Raw genomic sequence first — 17,799 nt, 5'->3', positions numbered from 1 at the left:
ATTGACCAAATACTTATTTTCCACCCTGATTTACGAATAAATTCTTTACAAATCCTACCATGTGGATTCATGGATTTTTTTTTTTCACATTCTGTCTCTCACAGTTGAAGTGTACCTCTGGTCATCATTTTAAGTGGGGGAACTTGCACAATCGGTGGCTGACTAAATACTTTTTTGCCCCACTGTACAACAAAACTAGAATTTAAAAATGATTCTACAAAGAAATGTAGAAAGTGCACGTTAGCTAAAATAAAGCTTTAGACAGAATTTATGATGTTAATATTATACCAGACACCAAATAGCTGTTCCATAAATAAATAAATAAATGAACAAAAAAAAACCTTTTATTGTGTTAAGGCATAAAAGCATAAAACAGTGCTTATTTTTGGTGATTAAAACAAAGGTCAAGGACTAATTCAATAACAGAATAACAATGCTTGTTGATTTGGGAGTAATGCAATATATTTTTAATGAATAAAACAAATCTGTGTGGGAGAAACACAACAAAACATTAAAATAATGAAAATATAAGCAATGTAATTTGGTAAAGTTTTAGTAAGACTCTGGCTCAGAGCAGACACTCTCATAGAGTGATGAAAATGTTACCCAGACATATTTCAACAGATAAGTAAAAATCGCAAATCAGCATACAATGATCAGAAGCAGTAAGTTCGTTGCGCCATTTCATCAGTAAAACTCAGAACTTGCATTTCTTTCCCTGCTTTCGCTTGAAAAGCTAAATTTGTCTTCTTATCTTCTAATATTCAAATGGCCACACTGTTTTCTACCACTGCTGGATCCATGTAGGTGTATGGCACGTTTAAGTGATTGTTTCTGGCTTTGATGACTCCACTCAAAATTTCAAGCTCCGCCTGAAAATCCTTTAATATCTTGCGAGGAATCTCCTCAGTGAAGTGGTCCTCTGGGTACTGGCCAAGAGGGACCTAATGAGAACAGTGATACATTTAGTTTTTCTTCAACAACATTCAAATTTTTGTCAAAATAACTCAAAATTATTCACAAAAATTTACTGTAAACATAATTTCTGACATTCTTAATGAAATCTTTGCTCCTTACAAAGTCACTGGACTGCTTGCTGAGGAGCCACACGGTGGCCATGCCCTGAACTGTTACGTTGACATCAGGGAAGGTCGCCAACATGGTGGCCTCGCTTGTCGTCCCCTTTTTGGTCGGTGGTGGGAGTTGCAGGGAGATGGGAGTGTTGGGCATCCAGCCAGCATAGTCAAACTGTATTTAATGAATAAGTAAAGGATTTACTAAGATTAAAAAGCATAGTTTTTAATTCTGTCTTTGTTTTTTAATATTGTTGTTACCTTCCTGCTGTTGTATGGTATTATTCATACAATTATTTACATTTTCCCTTTGCATGACAATGAGTTCATTTGATTTTGGGAGAAATGTTTCATAAGCTACAACTTGTCAGTAACATGACTGACTATAAAAAGAGCGTCTTAGGGAGGCATGTGATGTTTTTTATGTTCTATTGTGAATAAAATTAGGGTTTTTGAGATTTGCAGACCATTACATTGATCGTGTTTTTATTGACATTGTAAACTGTGCCATTTTTTTCATTATTGGGATAATATAAGAACTCACCTGTCCACTGTTCACAGCTGCATGCTGGGCTGAGCAGGTGTAGATCACCATGGTGACAAACTTGATCAACTCAGTCACACTGGTAAATGTCTGAGGAATTCCTGAAATAACAGCATCATTCCTTTAGGTTTAGGTTGCAACATATAGTATGGAGAAATCACCACTATCATCATAATAATTGAAGATAGTAATTGAAACTCACCTGTTTCTGCTTGAGAAAGGAACCCATGTTCAAAAATGTCCAAAATCCACTTCTGAAGTTCAGAGTCCTCCTGGACCTCACGGTCACTCTTGTAGTAGTAGCCGAGCATTCCCTGCACAAACCTTTGAGAAATGGGAATACACTGTGTAAAACATGTTTTTATTATTTGTACACAAACTGCTCCAGGATTATTTAAATAATAAAAAATTGTATTTGCCCTAATTCTTTTGTTTCAAAAACTACATAAAAATAAATGGCACAAAGTACCTTGTCCTGATTAAAAATAGGGAGGTTACAGGTTCACGATCAACACACCAAGTGTTTATAATTTAACTTAGTGAAGGTAGGCTTCTGTAAGTAGCAGACACATCTCTCAGTTTAGAGGCATTTTAGTTTCAACAGAAATCTAAATGTTGTTTAATAAGATCAAGGCAGGCTGTACATGTGGTGACAGCTACTGATATACAAAGGGACATAACTTGTTTAAACATACACTATTAAAGAACAGGCTCAGGATACTCTTGCAAAACAGATCTCATAAGTTTTACTTGTTGGTCAATGAAGGTTAAAAAACAGACTAACCGAAAAAACTGATGCAAGGAAAATGTTGGCAAAGACTAGAAGAAGAGGTGTTATGCAAGCCACACTCAAATGTGACATTCACAAAAGAAAGCTTTTGCAATAAAACAAAGAAATCTAGTTAAAAAAGGTACATAGAAAAGGTGTAACGTATCTGTCTTTTTCTGTCCACATTGGAGATTTGAAATAATATTAATGACAATGATAACAAATCGGTTAGCCAGCACAAAGACATCTCTTAATTCAATTCCTTCACCAATGAAGACCATAAATACAAAAAACAAAAAGCAAACAGACAATGAGACCAATGCTTTACACCATGTGCTTTACACGCTGTGCAAAGAAATTGTCATTGTTGTCTTTTGCCAAGGAAAGTTTGTTATTACTGTGTGCTCAAATATATGACTTTACAGGAGGCTTTTATTTATTGATTTTCATATTTTAACCAGCCAATACTGTGGAGAAAGACCAGATCAGTTTTTTATGCTGATTTAAGATAGGATGACCCATTATTTACAAACTCTGAATTGTTGCAGCTTGATGGCATCATTAGGAGAAAATCAAAATCAAAAGAAAAGAAAGTGTGGTACCTGTGGATGATATCCCAAACCTTTAGTCCATCATCCCTGTAGTAGAAGTTTGGCACAGCCTCCACGCCACGTTCAGCAATGTCATCAGGTATGCAGAGGGAGCTGTAGGTTAATGAGGACACTGACCTCTGTAGGATGGTAAACATGCCCTCTCCACCTGATGATGCAAACTAGAGAATGGGTAGCTCACAGTTAGAGACAAATGTTGTACATGACACTGAAAAAGAAAAACAATTCTTAAGGTAAAGGTCTAGTGAGTATGTATGGTGTTATTTTTGTGCCTCTACTCTGAGCGCACATTACAAAAAGAGAAAAAAAAAGTGTTGTTGTTGCATTTTGAGAAGAAAAATATTTTTGATTGAAGAAAAGTTTAATTTGAGTGAACAAAATTCATTGCTGTGTGCAAGAAATGCATTTCAGTGTTTGCTATTATCCATTTACACACACAATAACAGCCACTCGGTTGTTGGCATTTGCTCTTGCTCAGATCTCTGCTCTGTGTGCTGACGGACATCTGTAGGCCTGCTCTCAGTGCGTATGTGCCACAAAACAAACCAATCACAGACTTGGATGCAAAAATTCTGATTGGCTGTTTTGGTCTCCAATCAGCTCGCTAGCCACAGCATTCCGGAAACACTGTCCAAAGTGTAGCTAAATCCAATAGAGTGGTTTGGTTTAAACTAGATTAAAACCAACAATGGACTTAAAACATTTTATATTTTCAAATAAAATAACATACTTATCACACATACTGCATGCAGCAGTTAATTTTGTTTGGTCAAATTAAACTTTTCTCCGCTCAAAGTAATTTTCTCCCTAAAATTCAACATTTGCACTTGCGGAAACAGTTTTTACGCCATAAGTGTGCTGGTCGTACTGCATACCTGAGTGAAATTGCCAGTGTCAGAAATTAGAAGACGCCGAGCTAAGAAGTTGATCTGCATAGTGTAGCGCGTGTGAGGATTGAGGAGCTGCGGGAAAGAGGGAACTCTGTTAGTGACATGATTGGGGCAACACTTCATTTTATTGTCCACAACCAGCCGTTATGGACAAATGCTTTCCACACCACTGAAATAATGGCATAAAACAAACTGAAGTTTCAGCAAACGTCAGTTACCTTGTACAGAGGATGCACCATGGGCACATTGCGCAGCAGTGACACTGCAAAAACCTCAGCCAGCAAGTGCGTGCGCAGAAGATGAACATTGAGCTGATGCTCATTGAAATCTGCACTTCTTACAAAAATCTTGGCGATCAACCAGTCGTACTCAGAATCAGTAGGAAGAAAGATCGGATTGTCATCTGATGGAGTCTGCTTCAGCTACAGAAGGACAGGGCAGAGTAGTCATTTGATACAGATGATCAAGTATGCTCCTAAAATCAATTACTGATCAAGACTGATGAAATTTCAGTTCCTGTTCTATGTTTGACAAGTTTATCTTTAAAGTTTGATACTCTGCTGATCCCTTATGGGGAATTTCCACTGAATCCTTTCTGACAGAGCATTTCTTCTGAACAGCTTTACATGATGCTTTTAATTAGTTTTTACTGATGCTATCTCTCTCTGCTCAGTAAATATGTTGCATCTGTGTGAGTGTATTGTACAGAATGAACTGGGAAGGCTGTTTGTGATTTTGGCGCCATAAATGAAACTGACTTGATTTATGTACGTGTCAGACTCTGCATTCAGCAATCTGGATACTGCTATGGGATGAACTTTCACAAGGCTAAGGCTCAGCAAAAACACTTCACAGCTGGTGTTCAGATATGGTACTAGCTATGGTTGCAAATAGAATATCCTTATATTTTGATTTTACAATGACGTTGTACATGAACAATTGCTTTACACATTAACAGGTGTGCTATCTCTACTGATGAGCTGATAAATACACGAACTTAAACCTTACTGTCTGAATTACCTGAATGGCAATCGGCATTAGCTTATCATGAGGATCTTTGTGGAGCAGGACGAGAGGAGCCATCAAGTACTGCTTCTTCCCATTGATGGTGTTTGCTTTTACTCCATCCAGACGCTTGTAGTCACACAGGAATATGTTCCCTTTCTGTTTGAAAGTTCAGGATATTGCAACAGTGTGGATATAATATTTAGTCAGTGACTGTACAAGTACAATTATTTGACAAAAAATCAATTTATTATAAAGAATTCAGATGATCACCTTCATTTCATCTGCCAGGCTGCACTGGCCATGGGGAAAGACCATGTCATCAGTGACAGGGAAGTTACTGGGCAGGGCTGTACAAAGCTGAATCAACATGGGGTTGACACCATTTAGAAACTGGTAGCCAAAGAAAGCATCCTCTTTCCAGTGTTCATGAACATATTCTGTGAAAAAGAGACATTTAACTTATTATTTTTGAAACTGTGAGCTACTAAATTCTGCTAAATTTCTGAATTAATGTCAGAAGTTCAGGGTCTGAGAGTCTTCATTACGTGAACTGTAAAAGAAAAGTCCGATTTCTCTGGTAAGAATATAGATGGTTTACAGAACAGGCTGCCCAATATTCAGCTCATTATTGCATAGAGTGCATACTGTATAAGGACTCCAATATGCTATGATGTTAGTACAGTACCTGATATTTCAGTCTTTTTGCAGCAAAACACTCGATTGATGCTGTCAATATTATCCCACTTCTTCTTACAGTTATCCAGTCCCTTCAGCTTCAGCTCAGTCAGTCTGAAACAGAAGAGCACATTTATTTAACTTGATTGTGATACTTAATATACTTTTGATAAGTAAAGAGAGACACATGTTTGTTTCTTGTGTATTTGTTCTATAATATTAGAACTTCACCCTGTGGAAGCAGTGAAGAAAAACTGAATTTTTGGTGAAGGAGAACTGAACCTCCTATGGCAGTGACGATGGGTCTTTTGCCTTCATGGAGTGAGGTATTTTCTCTGCATATGCATCTCAGCTGTTGAAACAAAGCAACAGCAGAATAATGAGGATGTTAATTGCAGTAAGACATGATTTTCTCTGCAACATATGCAAATTTTAAGGTTAAATATATTTAAGATTTAGGTTTAGTATTAGGATATTCAGCTATAACTGGACAGCATTTGTATTCCAGTTTTCAGGAGCTGTAAAGCTCAAATCTGTATAAAATCTGTATAAGCTCAGGTTTCATAAGCTCATGAAACCTGAGAAACTTTTAATGATGAAGATGCATATTTCAGACTTACGGCTCCTCTGACGAAGGATGTAGCCCCTTTCAAGCCCATGAGCCACGTGCGATCACTCTCCCCATCTGTGCCCACCAGCTTAATGAAGACATTGTTAAGAGTAGTGGAATTAAGGCGATCACCAGTGAGCACGGCCACTTCATACTGCACCATTTTTCCTCTTGAATGTGGTCAAATCCTGGTGGGAAGAAGTTATGATCCTATAGCACTGATTTGGAAATGTAAACATTTACAATTGTGGCATCACAATGAAAAGGACAATGGAAAAGAAATTTAAGAGATTATGTTGAACTTTTTTTTTTTTTTTTCCACCCATAGTTTCTGACTGAAATCCAGTGAAAAGATCTCTTACCTTTATCAATGACAAGAAGAAGTTCTTCAGAATAATTGCTCTGTATCGCCTCCACAACTTCTCTTTTTATTTATTTAGGCCAGGGGGGGAAGCTATCCCAGATATCCCCCTGGGTCAACACACATGAATCAAATGATTAGTTCATTACCAGGCCTCTGGAAAACTTCGAGAAATGTTGAGGAGGTAATTTAGCCATTTAAATCAGCTGTGATGGGTCAAGGACACATCTAAAACCTAAAAAGGCTGTAACATTTTAGGAGTTATATAATAATTAATCAGTTGAAAAAAAGAATAGAAACACAAAGTTTACACATATATATACATATACAGTGGGGCAAAAAAGTATTTAGTCAGCCACCGATTGTGCAAGTTCCCCCACCTAAAATGATGACAGAGGTCAGTAATTTGCACCAGAGGTACACTTCAACTGTGAGAGACAGAATGTGAAAAAAAAAAATCCATGAATCCACATGGTAGGATTTGTAAAGAATTTATTCGTAAATCAGGGTGGAAAATAAGTATTTGGTCAATAACAAAAATACAACTCAATACTTTGTAACATAACCTTTGTTGGCAATAACAGAGGTCAAACGTTTACTATAGGTCTTTACCAGGTTTGCACACACAGAAGCTGGTATTTTGGCCCATTCCTCCATGCAGATCTTCTCGAGAGCAGTGATGTTTTGGGGCTGTTGCCGAGCAACACGGACTTTCAACTCCCGCCACAGATTTTCTATGGGGTTGAGGTCTGGAGACTGGCTAGGCCACTCCAGGACTTTCAAATGCTTCTTACGGAGCCACTCCTTTGTTGCCCGGGCGGTGTGTTTTGGATCATTGTCATGTTGGAAGACCCAGCCTCGTTTCATCTTCAAAGTTCTCACTGATGGAAGGAGGTTTTGGCTCAAAATCTCACGATACATGGCCCCATTCATTCTGTCCTTAACACGGATCAGTCGTCCTGTCCCCTTGGCAGAAAAACAGCCCCATAGCATGATGTTTCCACCCCCATGCTTCACAGTAGGTATGGTGTTCTTGGGATGCAACTCAGTATTCTTCTTCCTCCAAACACGACGAGTTGAGTTTATACCAAAAAGTTCTACTTTGGTTTCATCTGACCACATGACATTCTCCCAATCCTCTGCTGTATCATCCATGTGCTCTCTGGCAAACTTCAGATGTGCCTGGACATGCACTGGCTTCAGCAGCGGAACACGTCTGGCACTGCGGGATTTGATTCCCTGCCGTTGTAGTGTGTTACTGATGGTGACCTTTGTTACTTTGGTCCCAGCTCTCTGCAGGTCATTCACCAGGTCCCCCCGTGTGGTTCTGGGATCTTTGCTCACCGTTCTCATGATCATTGTGACCCCACGGGATGAAATCTTGCGTGGAGCCCCAGATCGAGGGAGATTATCAGTGGTCTTGTATGTCTTCCATTTTCTGATGATTGCTCCCACAGGTAATTTTTAACACCAAGCTGCTTGCCTATTGTAGATTCACTCTTCCCAGTCTGGTGCAGGTCTACAATACTTTTCCTGGTGTCCTTCGAAAGCTCTTTGGTCTTGGCCATGGCGGAGTTTGGAGTCTGACTGTTTGAGGCTGTGGACAGGTGTCTTTTATACAGATGATGAGTTCAAACAGGTGCCATTCATACAGGTAACGAGTGGGGGACAGAAAAGCTTCTTACAGAAGACGTTACAGGTCTGTGAGAGCCAGAGATTTTCCTTGTTTGAGGTGACCAAATACTTATTTTCCACCCTGATTTACGAATAAATTCTTTACAAATCCTACCATGTGGATTCATGGATTTTTTTTCACACTCTGTCTCTCACAGTTGAAGTGTACCTCTGGTGCAAATTACTGACCTCTGTCATCATTTTAAGTGGGGGAACTTGCACAATCGGTGGCTGACTAAATACTTTTTTGCCCCACTGTATACATACATAAGCATATGTGCTACAACAGGAGTTATTACTTTTGTCCTAAATCTGAGACTACATTTGACATTTGAGCTCACCAAAACTGGACAACTGAAAAAACGTTGACCAGTCTGATGAGTCTTTCTGCTGTGGGTAAACATGAAAGCATGGACCCATCCTGCTTTGAATCAACAATTTCAGCTGCTGGTTGTGTAACAGTATGGGATATATTTATGGAGAGAAATATGCCTCAAAGTCATTGCAAATGCATACGATATGATCCACAAGCATAAACCAAGATTTATAATTTTGTATAGTGATTTGTTTGTGACTTTTCAGGAATCACAAATGCGTGCTCCAATCCACACACAAATACGAAGCAATTTGGCCACACGTAAAACTATTCTACAAATGTGTATGAATGCCAAGCGTCATGTCTGGAGAAAACCAATGACCCTAAGCACACAGCCAAGATAACAAAGGAGTGGCTTCAAAACCACTCTGTTAATGTCCTTGATTGGCCCAGACAGAGGCCAGACTTGAACCTGATTGGACATCTCTGGGGAGGTCTGAAAATGAATGTGCACTGACACTCACAGCTTGGGCGGTTCTGCAAAGAGGAATGGGAGAAACTGCCCACAAATAGGTGGGCAAGCTTGGAGCATCATACTCAAAAAGAGTTGAGTCACTAAAGGAGTGTTTCCCAACCACCGTGTCTTGGCACATAGGTTTCACCTGATTGGTACTCTAAGCAACTAGCCTGAGTAATGGGCAGAACAATTACGTTCTCTTCCACTACAGGGCATTACAACTTCTTGCTCCAATTAAATGTGTTGCCAACTGCCAGAAAAACAGAAGAAGAAAACACATAGTGATGCCACAATGAAGCACGTAAAAGCAATAGATTAATATTTTAAAACAAAAAGTAGTCAATCTGACCTGGGACCTGGAGAAAATTCTGATCCATATTAAGGCCCTAGCATGAATAGTGGTCAGAAGAAAGCAAAAATGTTATATTAGGGATAAACTGAGCCAATTCCACTATATCTGGTGCATAGGGGAAAATTGTCAATATGCTTTTTGTGACAATTTTGTTTAGTGGTGTGCCGCGTGATTTTTCTAATGTGAACTATGTGCCGTGGCTCCAAAAGGTTGGGAAACACTAAAGCATTGAAATTTTTTGCATGAATGGGTGTGAATGGGTGAATGAGACGTGTTGTTTAAAGCGCTTTGAGGGTTCAGGCAGAGCAGAAAAGCACTATATAAAAACTAGTCCATCTACCATTTAGATGGACTGTATATTATAAATTACAGCTAATTTATAGCAATTAGAATTAACAATATACAGTGGGGCAAAAAAGTATTTAGTCAGCCACCGATTGTGCAAGTTCCCCCACTTAAAATGATGACAGAGGTCAGTAATTTGCACCAGAGGTACACTTCAACTGTGAGAGACAGAATGTGAAAAAAAAATCCATGAATCCACATGGTAGGATTTGTAAAGAATTTATTCGTAAATTAGGGTGGAAAATAAGTATTTGGTCACCTCAAACAAGGAAAATCTCTGGCTCTCACAGACCTGTAACGTCTTCTGTAAGAAGCTTTTCTGTCCCCCACTTGTTACCTGTATGAATGGCACCTCAAACAGTCACACTCCAAACTCCGCCATGGCCAAGACCAAAGAGCTTTCGAAGGACACCAGGAAAAGTATTGTAGACCTGCACCAGACTGGGAAGAGTGAATCTACAATAGGCAAGCAGCTTGGTGTGAAAAAATCAACTGTGGGAGCAATCATCAGAAAATGGAAGACATACAAGACCACTGATAATCTCCCTCGATCTGGGGCTCCACGCAAGATCTCATCCCGTGGGGTCAAAATGATCATGAGAACGATGAGCAAAGATCCCAGAACCACACGGGGGGACCTGGTGAATGACCTGCAGAGAGCTGGGACCAAAGTAACAAAGGTCACCATCAGTAACACACTACAACGGCAGGGAATCAAATCCCGCAGTGCCAGACGTGTTCCGCTGCTGAAGCCAGTGCATGTCCAGGCCCGTCTGAAGTTTGCCAGAGAGCACATGGATGATACAGCAGAGGATTGGGAGAATGTCATGTGGTCAGATGAAACCAAAGTAGAACTTTTTGGTATAAACTCAACTCGTCGTGTTTGGAGGAAGAAGAATACTGAGTTGCATCCCAAGAACACCATACCTACTGTGAAGCATGGGGGTGGAAACATCATGCTATGGGGCTGTTTTTCTGCCAAGGGGACAGGACGACTGATCCGTGTTAAGGACAGAATGAATGGGGCCATGTATCGTGAGATTTTGAGCCAAAACCTCCTTCCATCAGTGAGAACTTTGAAGATGAAACGAGGCTGGGTCTTCCAACATGACAATGATCCAAAACACACCGCCCGGGCAACAAAGGAGTGGCTCCGTAAGAAGCATTTGAAAGTCCTGGAGTGGCCTAGCCAGTCTCCAGACCTCAACCCCATAGAAAATCTGTGGCGGGAGTTGAAAGTCCGTGTTGCTCGGCGACAGCCCCAAAACATCACTGCTCTCGAGAAGATCTGCATGGAGGACTGGGCCAAAATACCAGCTACTGTGTGTGCAAACCTGGTAAAGACCTATAGTAAACGTTTGACCTCTGTTATTGCCAACAAAGGTTATGTTACAAAGTATTGAGTTGTATTTTTGTTATTGACCAAATACTTATTTTCCACCCTGATTTACGAATAAATTCTTTACAAATCCTACCATGTGGATTCATGGATTTTTTTTTTTCACATTCTGTCTCTCACAGTTGAAGTGTACCTCTGGTGCAAATTACTGACCTCTGTCATCATTTTAAGTGGGGGAACTTGCACAATCGGTGGCTGACTAAATACTTTTTTGCCCCACTGTACAACAAAACTAGAATTTAAAAATGATTCTACAAAGAAATGTAGAAAGTGCACGTTAGCTAAAATAAAGCTTTAGACAGAATTTATGATGTTAATATTATACCAGACACCAAATAGCTGTTCCATAAATAAATAAATAAATGAACAAAAAAAAACCTTTTATTGTGTTAAGGCATAAAAGCATAAAACAGTGCTTATTTTTGGTGATTAAAACAAAGGTCAAGGACTAATTCAATAACAGAATAACAATGCTTGTTGATTTGGGAGTAATGCAATATATTTTTAATGAATAAAACAAATCTGTGTGGGAGAAACACAACAAAACATTAAAATAATGAAAATATAAGCAATGTAATTTGGTAAAGTTTTAGTAAGACTCTGGCTCAGAGCAGACACTCTCATAGAGTGATGAAAATGTTACCCAGACATATTTCAACAGATAAGTAAAAATCGCAAATCAGCATACAATGATCAGAAGCAGTAAGTTCGTTGCGCCATTTCATCAGTAAAACTCAGAACTTGCATTTCTTTCCCTGCTTTCGCTTGAAAAGCTAAATTTGTCTTCTTATCTTCTAATATTCAAATGGCCACACTGTTTTCTACCACTGCTGGATCCATGTAGGTGTATGGCACGTTTAAGTGATTGTTTCTGGCTTTGATGACTCCACTCAAAATTTCAAGCTCCGCCTGAAAATCCTTTAATATCTTGCGAGGAATCTCCTCAGTGAAGTGGTCCTCTGGGTACTGGCCAAGAGGGACCTAATGAGAACAGTGATACATTTAGTTTTTCTTCAACAACATTCAAATTTTTGTCAAAATAACTCAAAATTATTCACAAAAATTTACTGTAAACATAATTTCTGACATTCTTAATGAAATCTTTGCTCCTTACAAAGTCACTGGACTGCTTGCTGAGGAGCCACACGGTGGCCATGCCCTGAACTGTTACGTTGACATCAGGGAAGGTCGCCAACATGGTGGCCTCGCTTGTCGTCCCCTTTTTGGTCGGTGGTGGGAGTTGCAGGGAGATGGGAGTGTTGGGCATCCAGCCAGCATAGTCAAACTGTATTTAATGAATAAGTAAAGGATTTACTAAGATTAAAAAGCATAGTTTTTAATTCTGTCTTTGTTTTTTAATATTGTTGTTACCTTCCTGCTGTTGTATGGTATTATTCATACAATTATTTACATTTTCCCTTTGCATGACAATGAGTTCATTTGATTTTGGGAGAAATGTTTCATAAGCTACAACTTGTCAGTAACATGACTGACTATAAAAAGAGCGTCTTAGGGAGGCATGTGATGTTTTTTATGTTCTATTGTGAATAAAATTAGGGTTTTTGAGATTTGCAGACCATTACATTGATCGTGTTTTTATTGACATTGTAAACTGTGCCATTTTTTTCATTATTGGGATAATATAAGAACTCACCTGTCCACTGTTCACAGCTGCATGCTGGGCTGAGCAGGTGTAGATCACCATGGTGACAAACTTGATCAACTCAGTCACACTGGTAAATGTCTGAGGAATTCCTGAAATAACAGCATCATTCCTTTAGGTTTAGGTTGCAACATATAGTATGGAGAAATCACCACTATCATCATAATAATTGAAGATAGTAATTGAAACTCACCTGTTTCTGCTTGAGAAAGGAACCCATGTTCAAAAATGTCCAAAATCCACTTCTGAAGTTCAGAGTCCTCCTGGACCTCACGGTCACTCTTGTAGTAGTAGCCGAGCATTCCCTGCACAAACCTTTGAGAAATGGGAATACACTGTGTAAAACATGTTTTTATTATTTGTACACAAACTGCTCCAGGATTATTTAAATAATAAAAAATTGTATTTGCCCTAATTCTTTTGTTTCAAAAACTACATAAAAATAAATGGCACAAAGTACCTTGTCCTGATTAAAAATAGGGAGGTTACAGGTTCACGATCAACACACCAAGTGTTTATAATTTAACTTAGTGAAGGTAGGCTTCTGTAAGTAGCAGACACATCTCTCAGTTTAGAGGCATTTTAGTTTCAACAGAAATCTAAATGTTGTTTAATAAGATCAAGGCAGGCTGTACATGTGGTGACAGCTACTGATATACAAAGGGACATAACTTGTTTAAACATACACTATTAAAGAACAGGCTCAGGATACTCTTGCAAAACAGATCTCATAAGTTTTACTTGTTGGTCAATGAAGGTTAAAAAACAGACTAACCGAAAAAACTGATGCAAGGAAAATGTTGGCAAAGACTAGAAGAAGAGGTGTTATGCAAGCCACACTCAAATGTGACATTCACAAAAGAAAGCTTTTGCAATAAAACAAAGAAATCTAGTTAAAAAAGGTACATAGAAAAGGTGTAACGTATCTGTCTTTTTCTGTCCACATTGGAGATTTGAAATAATATTAATGACAATGATAACAAATCGGTTAGCCAGCACAAAGACATCTCTTAATTCAATTCCTTCACCAATGAAGACCATAAATACAAAAAACAAAAAGCAAACAGACAATGAGACCAATGCTTTACACCATGTGCTTTACACGCTGTGCAAAGAAATTGTCATTGTTGTCTTTTGCCAAGGAAAGTTTGTTATTACTGTGTGCTCAAATATATGACTTTACAGGAGGCTTTTATTTATTGATTTTCATATTTTAACCAGCCAATACTGTGGAGAAAGACCAGATCAGTTTTTTATGCTGATTTAAGATAGGATGACCCATTATTTACAAACTCTGAATTGTTGCAGCTTGATGGCATCATTAGGAGAAAATCAAAATCAAAAGAAAAGAAAGTGTGGTACCTGTGGATGATATCCCAAACCTTTAGTCCATCATCCCTGTAGTAGAAGTTTGGCACAGCCTCCACGCCACGTTCAGCAATGTCATCAGGTATGCAGAGGGAGCTGTAGGTTAATGAGGACACTGACCTCTGTAGGATGGTAAACATGCCCTCTCCACCTGATGATGCAAACTAGAGAATGGGTAGCTCACAGTTAGAGACAAATGTTGTACATGACACTGAAAAAGAAAAACAATTCTTAAGGTAAAGGTCTAGTGAGTATGTATGGTGTTATTTTTGTGCCTCTACTCTGAGCGCACATTACAAAAAGAGAAAAAAAAAGTGTTGTTGTTGCATTTTGAGAAGAAAAATATTTTTGATTGAAGAAAAGTTTAATTTGAGTGAACAAAATTCATTGCTGTGTGCAAGAAATGCATTTCAGTGTTTGCTATTATCCATTTACACACACAATAACAGCCACTCGGTTGTTGGCATTTGCTCTTGCTCAGATCTCTGCTCTGTGTGCTGACGGACATCTGTAGGCCTGCTCTCAGTGCGTATGTGCCACAAAACAAACCAATCACAGACTTGGATGCAAAAATTCTGATTGGCTGTTTTGGTCTCCAATCAGCTCGCTAGCCACAGCATTCCGGAAACACTGTCCAAAGTGTAGCTAAATCCAATAGAGTGGTTTGGTTTAAACTAGATTAAAACCAACAATGGACTTAAAACATTTTATATTTTCAAATAAAATAACATACTTATCACACATACTGCATGCAGCAGTTAATTTTGTTTGGTCAAATTAAACTTTTCTCCGCTCAAAGTAATTTTCTCCCTAAAATTCAACATTTGCACTTGCGGAAACAGTTTTTACGCCATAAGTGTGCTGGTCGTACTGCATACCTGAGTGAAATTGCCAGTGTCAGAAATTAGAAGACGCCGAGCTAAGAAGTTGATCTGCATAGTGTAGCGCGTGTGAGGATTGAGGAGCTGCGGGAAAGAGGGAACTCTGTTAGTGACATGATTGGGGCAACACTTCATTTTATTGTCCACAACCAGCCGTTATGGACAAATGCTTTCCACACCACTGAAATAATGGCATAAAACAAACTGAAGTTTCAGCAAACGTCAGTTACCTTGTACAGAGGATGCACCATGGGCACATTGCGCAGCAGTGACACTGCAAAAACCTCAGCCAGCAAGTGCGTGCGCAGAAGATGAACATTGAGCTGATGCTCATTGAAATCTGCACTTCTTACAAAAATCTTGGCGATCAACCAGTCGTACTCAGAATCAGTAGGAAGAAAGATCGGATTGTCATCTGATGGAGTCTGCTTCAGCTACAGAAGGACAGGGCAGAGTAGTCATTTGATACAGATGATCAAGTATGCTCCTAAAATCAATTACTGATCAAGACTGATGAAATTTCAGTTCCTGTTCTATGTTTGACAAGTTTATCTTTAAAGTTTGATACTCTGCTGATCCCTTATGGGGAATTTCCACTGAATCCTTTCTGACAGAGCATTTCTTCTGAACAGCTTTACATGATGCTTTTAATTAGTTTTTACTGATGCTATCTCTCTCTGCTCAGTAAATATGTTGCATCTGTGTGAGTGTATTGTACAGAATGAACTGGGAAGGCTGTTTGTGATTTTGGCGCCATAAATGAAACTGACTTGATTTATGTACGTGTCAGACTCTGCATTCAGCAATCTGGATACTGCTATGGGATGAACTTTCACAAGGCTAAGGCTCAGCAAAAACACTTCACAGCTGGTGTTCAGATATGGTACTAGCTATGGTTGCAAATAGAATATCCTTATATTTTGATTTTACAATGACGTTGTACATGAACAATTGCTTTACACATTAACAGGTGTGCTATCTCTACTGATGAGCTGATAAATACACGAACTTAAACCTTACTGTCTGAATTACCTGAATGGCAATCGGCATTAGCTTATCATGAGGATCTTTGTGGAGCAGGACGAGAGGAGCCATCAAGTACTGCTTCTTCCCATTGATGGTGTTTGCTTTTACTCCATCCAGACGCTTGTAGTCACACAGGAATATGTTCCCTTTCTGTTTGAAAGTTCAGGATATTGCAACAGTGTGGATATAATATTTAGTCAGTGACTGTACAAGTACAATTATTTGACAAAAAATCAATTTATTATAAAGAATTCAGATGATCACCTTCATTTCATCTGCCAGGCTGCACTGGCCATGGGGAAAGACCATGTCATCAGTGACAGGGAAGTTACTGGGCAGGGCTGTACAAAGCTGAATCAACATGGGGTTGACACCATTTAGAAACTGGTAGCCAAAGAAAGCATCCTCTTTCCAGTGTTCATGAACATATTCTGTGAAAAAGAGACATTTAACTTATTATTTTTGAAACTGTGAGCTACTAAATTCTGCTAAATTTCTGAATTAATGTCAGAAGTTCAGGGTCTGAGAGTCTTCATTACGTGAACTGTAAAAGAAAAGTCCGATTTCTCTGGTAAGAATATAGATGGTTTACAGAACAGGCTGCCCAATATTCAGCTCATTATTGCATAGAGTGCATACTGTATAAGGACTCCAATATGCTATGATGTTAGTACAGTACCTGATATTTCAGTCTTTTTGCAGCAAAACACTCGATTGATGCTGTCAATATTATCCCACTTCTTCTTACAGTTATCCAGTCCCTTCAGCTTCAGCTCAGTCAGTCTGAAACAGAAGAGCACATTTATTTAACTTGATTGTGATACTTAATATACTTTTGATAAGTAAAGAGAGACACATGTTTGTTTCTTGTGTATTTGTTCTATAATATTAGAACTTCACCCTGTGGAAGCAGTGAAGAAAAACTGAATTTTTGGTGAAGGAGAACTGAACCTCCTATGGCAGTGACGATGGGTCTTTTGCCTTCATGGAGTGAGGTATTTTCTCTGCATATGCATCTCAGCTGTTGAAAAAAAGCAACAGCAGAATAATGAGGATGTTAATTGCAGTAAGACATGATTTTCTCTGCAACATATGCAATAGTTTAATTTTTTTTAAATTAATCCCAGCAGACAAAGAATATGCTGTAATGCTTAATTTTAAGGTTAAATATATTTAAGCTTTAGGTTTAGTATTAGGATATTCAGCTATAACTGGACAGCATTTGTATTCCAGTTTTCAGGAGCTGTAAAGCTCAAATCTGTATAAAATCTGTATAAGCTCAGGTTTCATAAGCTCATGAAACCTGAGAAACTTTTAATGATGAAGATGCATATTTCAGACTTACGGCTCCTCTGACGAAGGATGTAGCCCCTTTCAAGCCCATGAGCCACGTGCGATCACTCTCCCCATCTGTGCCCACCAGCTTAATGAAGACATTGTTAAGAGTAGTGGAATTAAGGCGATCACCAGTGAGCACGGCCACTTCATACTGCACCATTTTTCCTCTTGAATGTGGTCAAATCCTGGTGGGAAGAAGTTATGATCCTATAGCACTGATTTGGAAATGTAAACATTTACAATTGTGGCATCACAATGAAAAGGACAATGGAAAAGAAATTTAAGAGATTATGTTGAACTTTTTTTTTTTTTTTTCCACCCATAGTTTCTGACTGAAATCCAGTGAAAAGATCTCTTACCTTTATCAATGACAAGAAGA

At 38.7% G+C, this 17,799-nt stretch overlaps 2 protein-coding genes across 2 annotated transcripts; both read right to left on the bottom strand.

Annotated features, from left to right (window-relative positions):
* Nucleotides 1-437: 437 nt before the first annotated feature.
* Nucleotides 438-6,343, bottom strand: LOC146667950 (arachidonate 12-lipoxygenase, 12R-type-like). Its single transcript, XM_085408815.1, has 11 exons — nt 6,237-6,343; nt 5,581-5,684; nt 5,166-5,332; nt 4,908-5,051; nt 4,106-4,309; nt 3,873-3,959; nt 2,989-3,158; nt 1,820-1,941; nt 1,618-1,718; nt 1,078-1,248; nt 438-944 (listed from the first exon to the last, which is right to left on the bottom strand). Exons 1-11 carry the CDS (start codon nt 6,341-6,343, stop codon nt 765-767), a joined length of 1,557 nt encoding a protein of 518 aa, XP_085264941.1. The 3' UTR covers nt 438-764.
* Nucleotides 6,344-11,618: 5,275 nt separating this feature from the next.
* LOC146667949 (arachidonate 12-lipoxygenase, 12R-type-like) lies at nt 11,619-17,580 on the bottom strand. The gene is made up of 11 exons (XM_085408814.1): nt 17,474-17,580; nt 16,762-16,865; nt 16,347-16,513; nt 16,089-16,232; nt 15,287-15,490; nt 15,054-15,140; nt 14,170-14,339; nt 13,001-13,122; nt 12,799-12,899; nt 12,259-12,429; nt 11,619-12,125 (listed from the first exon to the last, which is right to left on the bottom strand). Exons 1-11 carry the CDS (start codon nt 17,578-17,580, stop codon nt 11,946-11,948), a joined length of 1,557 nt encoding a protein of 518 aa, XP_085264940.1. The 3' UTR covers nt 11,619-11,945.
* Between the last annotated feature and the right edge of the window lie 219 nt (nt 17,581-17,799).

Source organism: Rhamphochromis longiceps, linkage group LG6, assembly GCF_057381845.1.
Source record: "Rhamphochromis longiceps isolate RC_006_pf linkage group LG6, R_longiceps_female_GT1.1, whole genome shotgun sequence".
NCBI classification, from domain to species: domain Eukaryota; kingdom Metazoa; phylum Chordata; class Actinopteri; order Cichliformes; family Cichlidae; genus Rhamphochromis; species Rhamphochromis longiceps.
The sequence above is the reverse complement of the archived record's forward strand: the minus strand, read 5'-3'. Positions and strand labels throughout refer to the sequence as shown.

Excerpts from the sequence above, each read along its gene's own strand:
- LOC146667950 (XM_085408815.1), bottom strand. The coding sequence starts at position 6,343 with ATGGTGCAGTATGAAGTGGCCGTGCTCACTGGTGATCGCCTTAATTCC. Across the intron at positions 4,310-4,907 it reads TAATGCCGATTGCCATTCAG|CTGAAGCAGACTCCATCAGA; the intron begins GTAATTCAGACA and ends GTCCTTCTGTAG. Across the intron at positions 1,719-1,819 it reads CCTTTCTCAAGCAGAAACAG|GAATTCCTCAGACATTTACC; the intron begins GTGAGTTTCAAT and ends CTGTTATTTCAG.
- LOC146667949 (XM_085408814.1), bottom strand. The coding sequence starts at position 17,580 with ATGGTGCAGTATGAAGTGGCCGTGCTCACTGGTGATCGCCTTAATTCC. Across the intron at positions 16,233-16,346 it reads GCCTGGCAGATGAAATGAAG|AAAGGGAACATATTCCTGTG; the intron begins GTGATCATCTGA and ends ACTTTCAAACAG. Across the intron at positions 12,430-12,798 it reads CAGCTGTGAACAGTGGACAG|TTTGACTATGCTGGCTGGAT; the intron begins GTGAGTTCTTAT and ends CATTAAATACAG.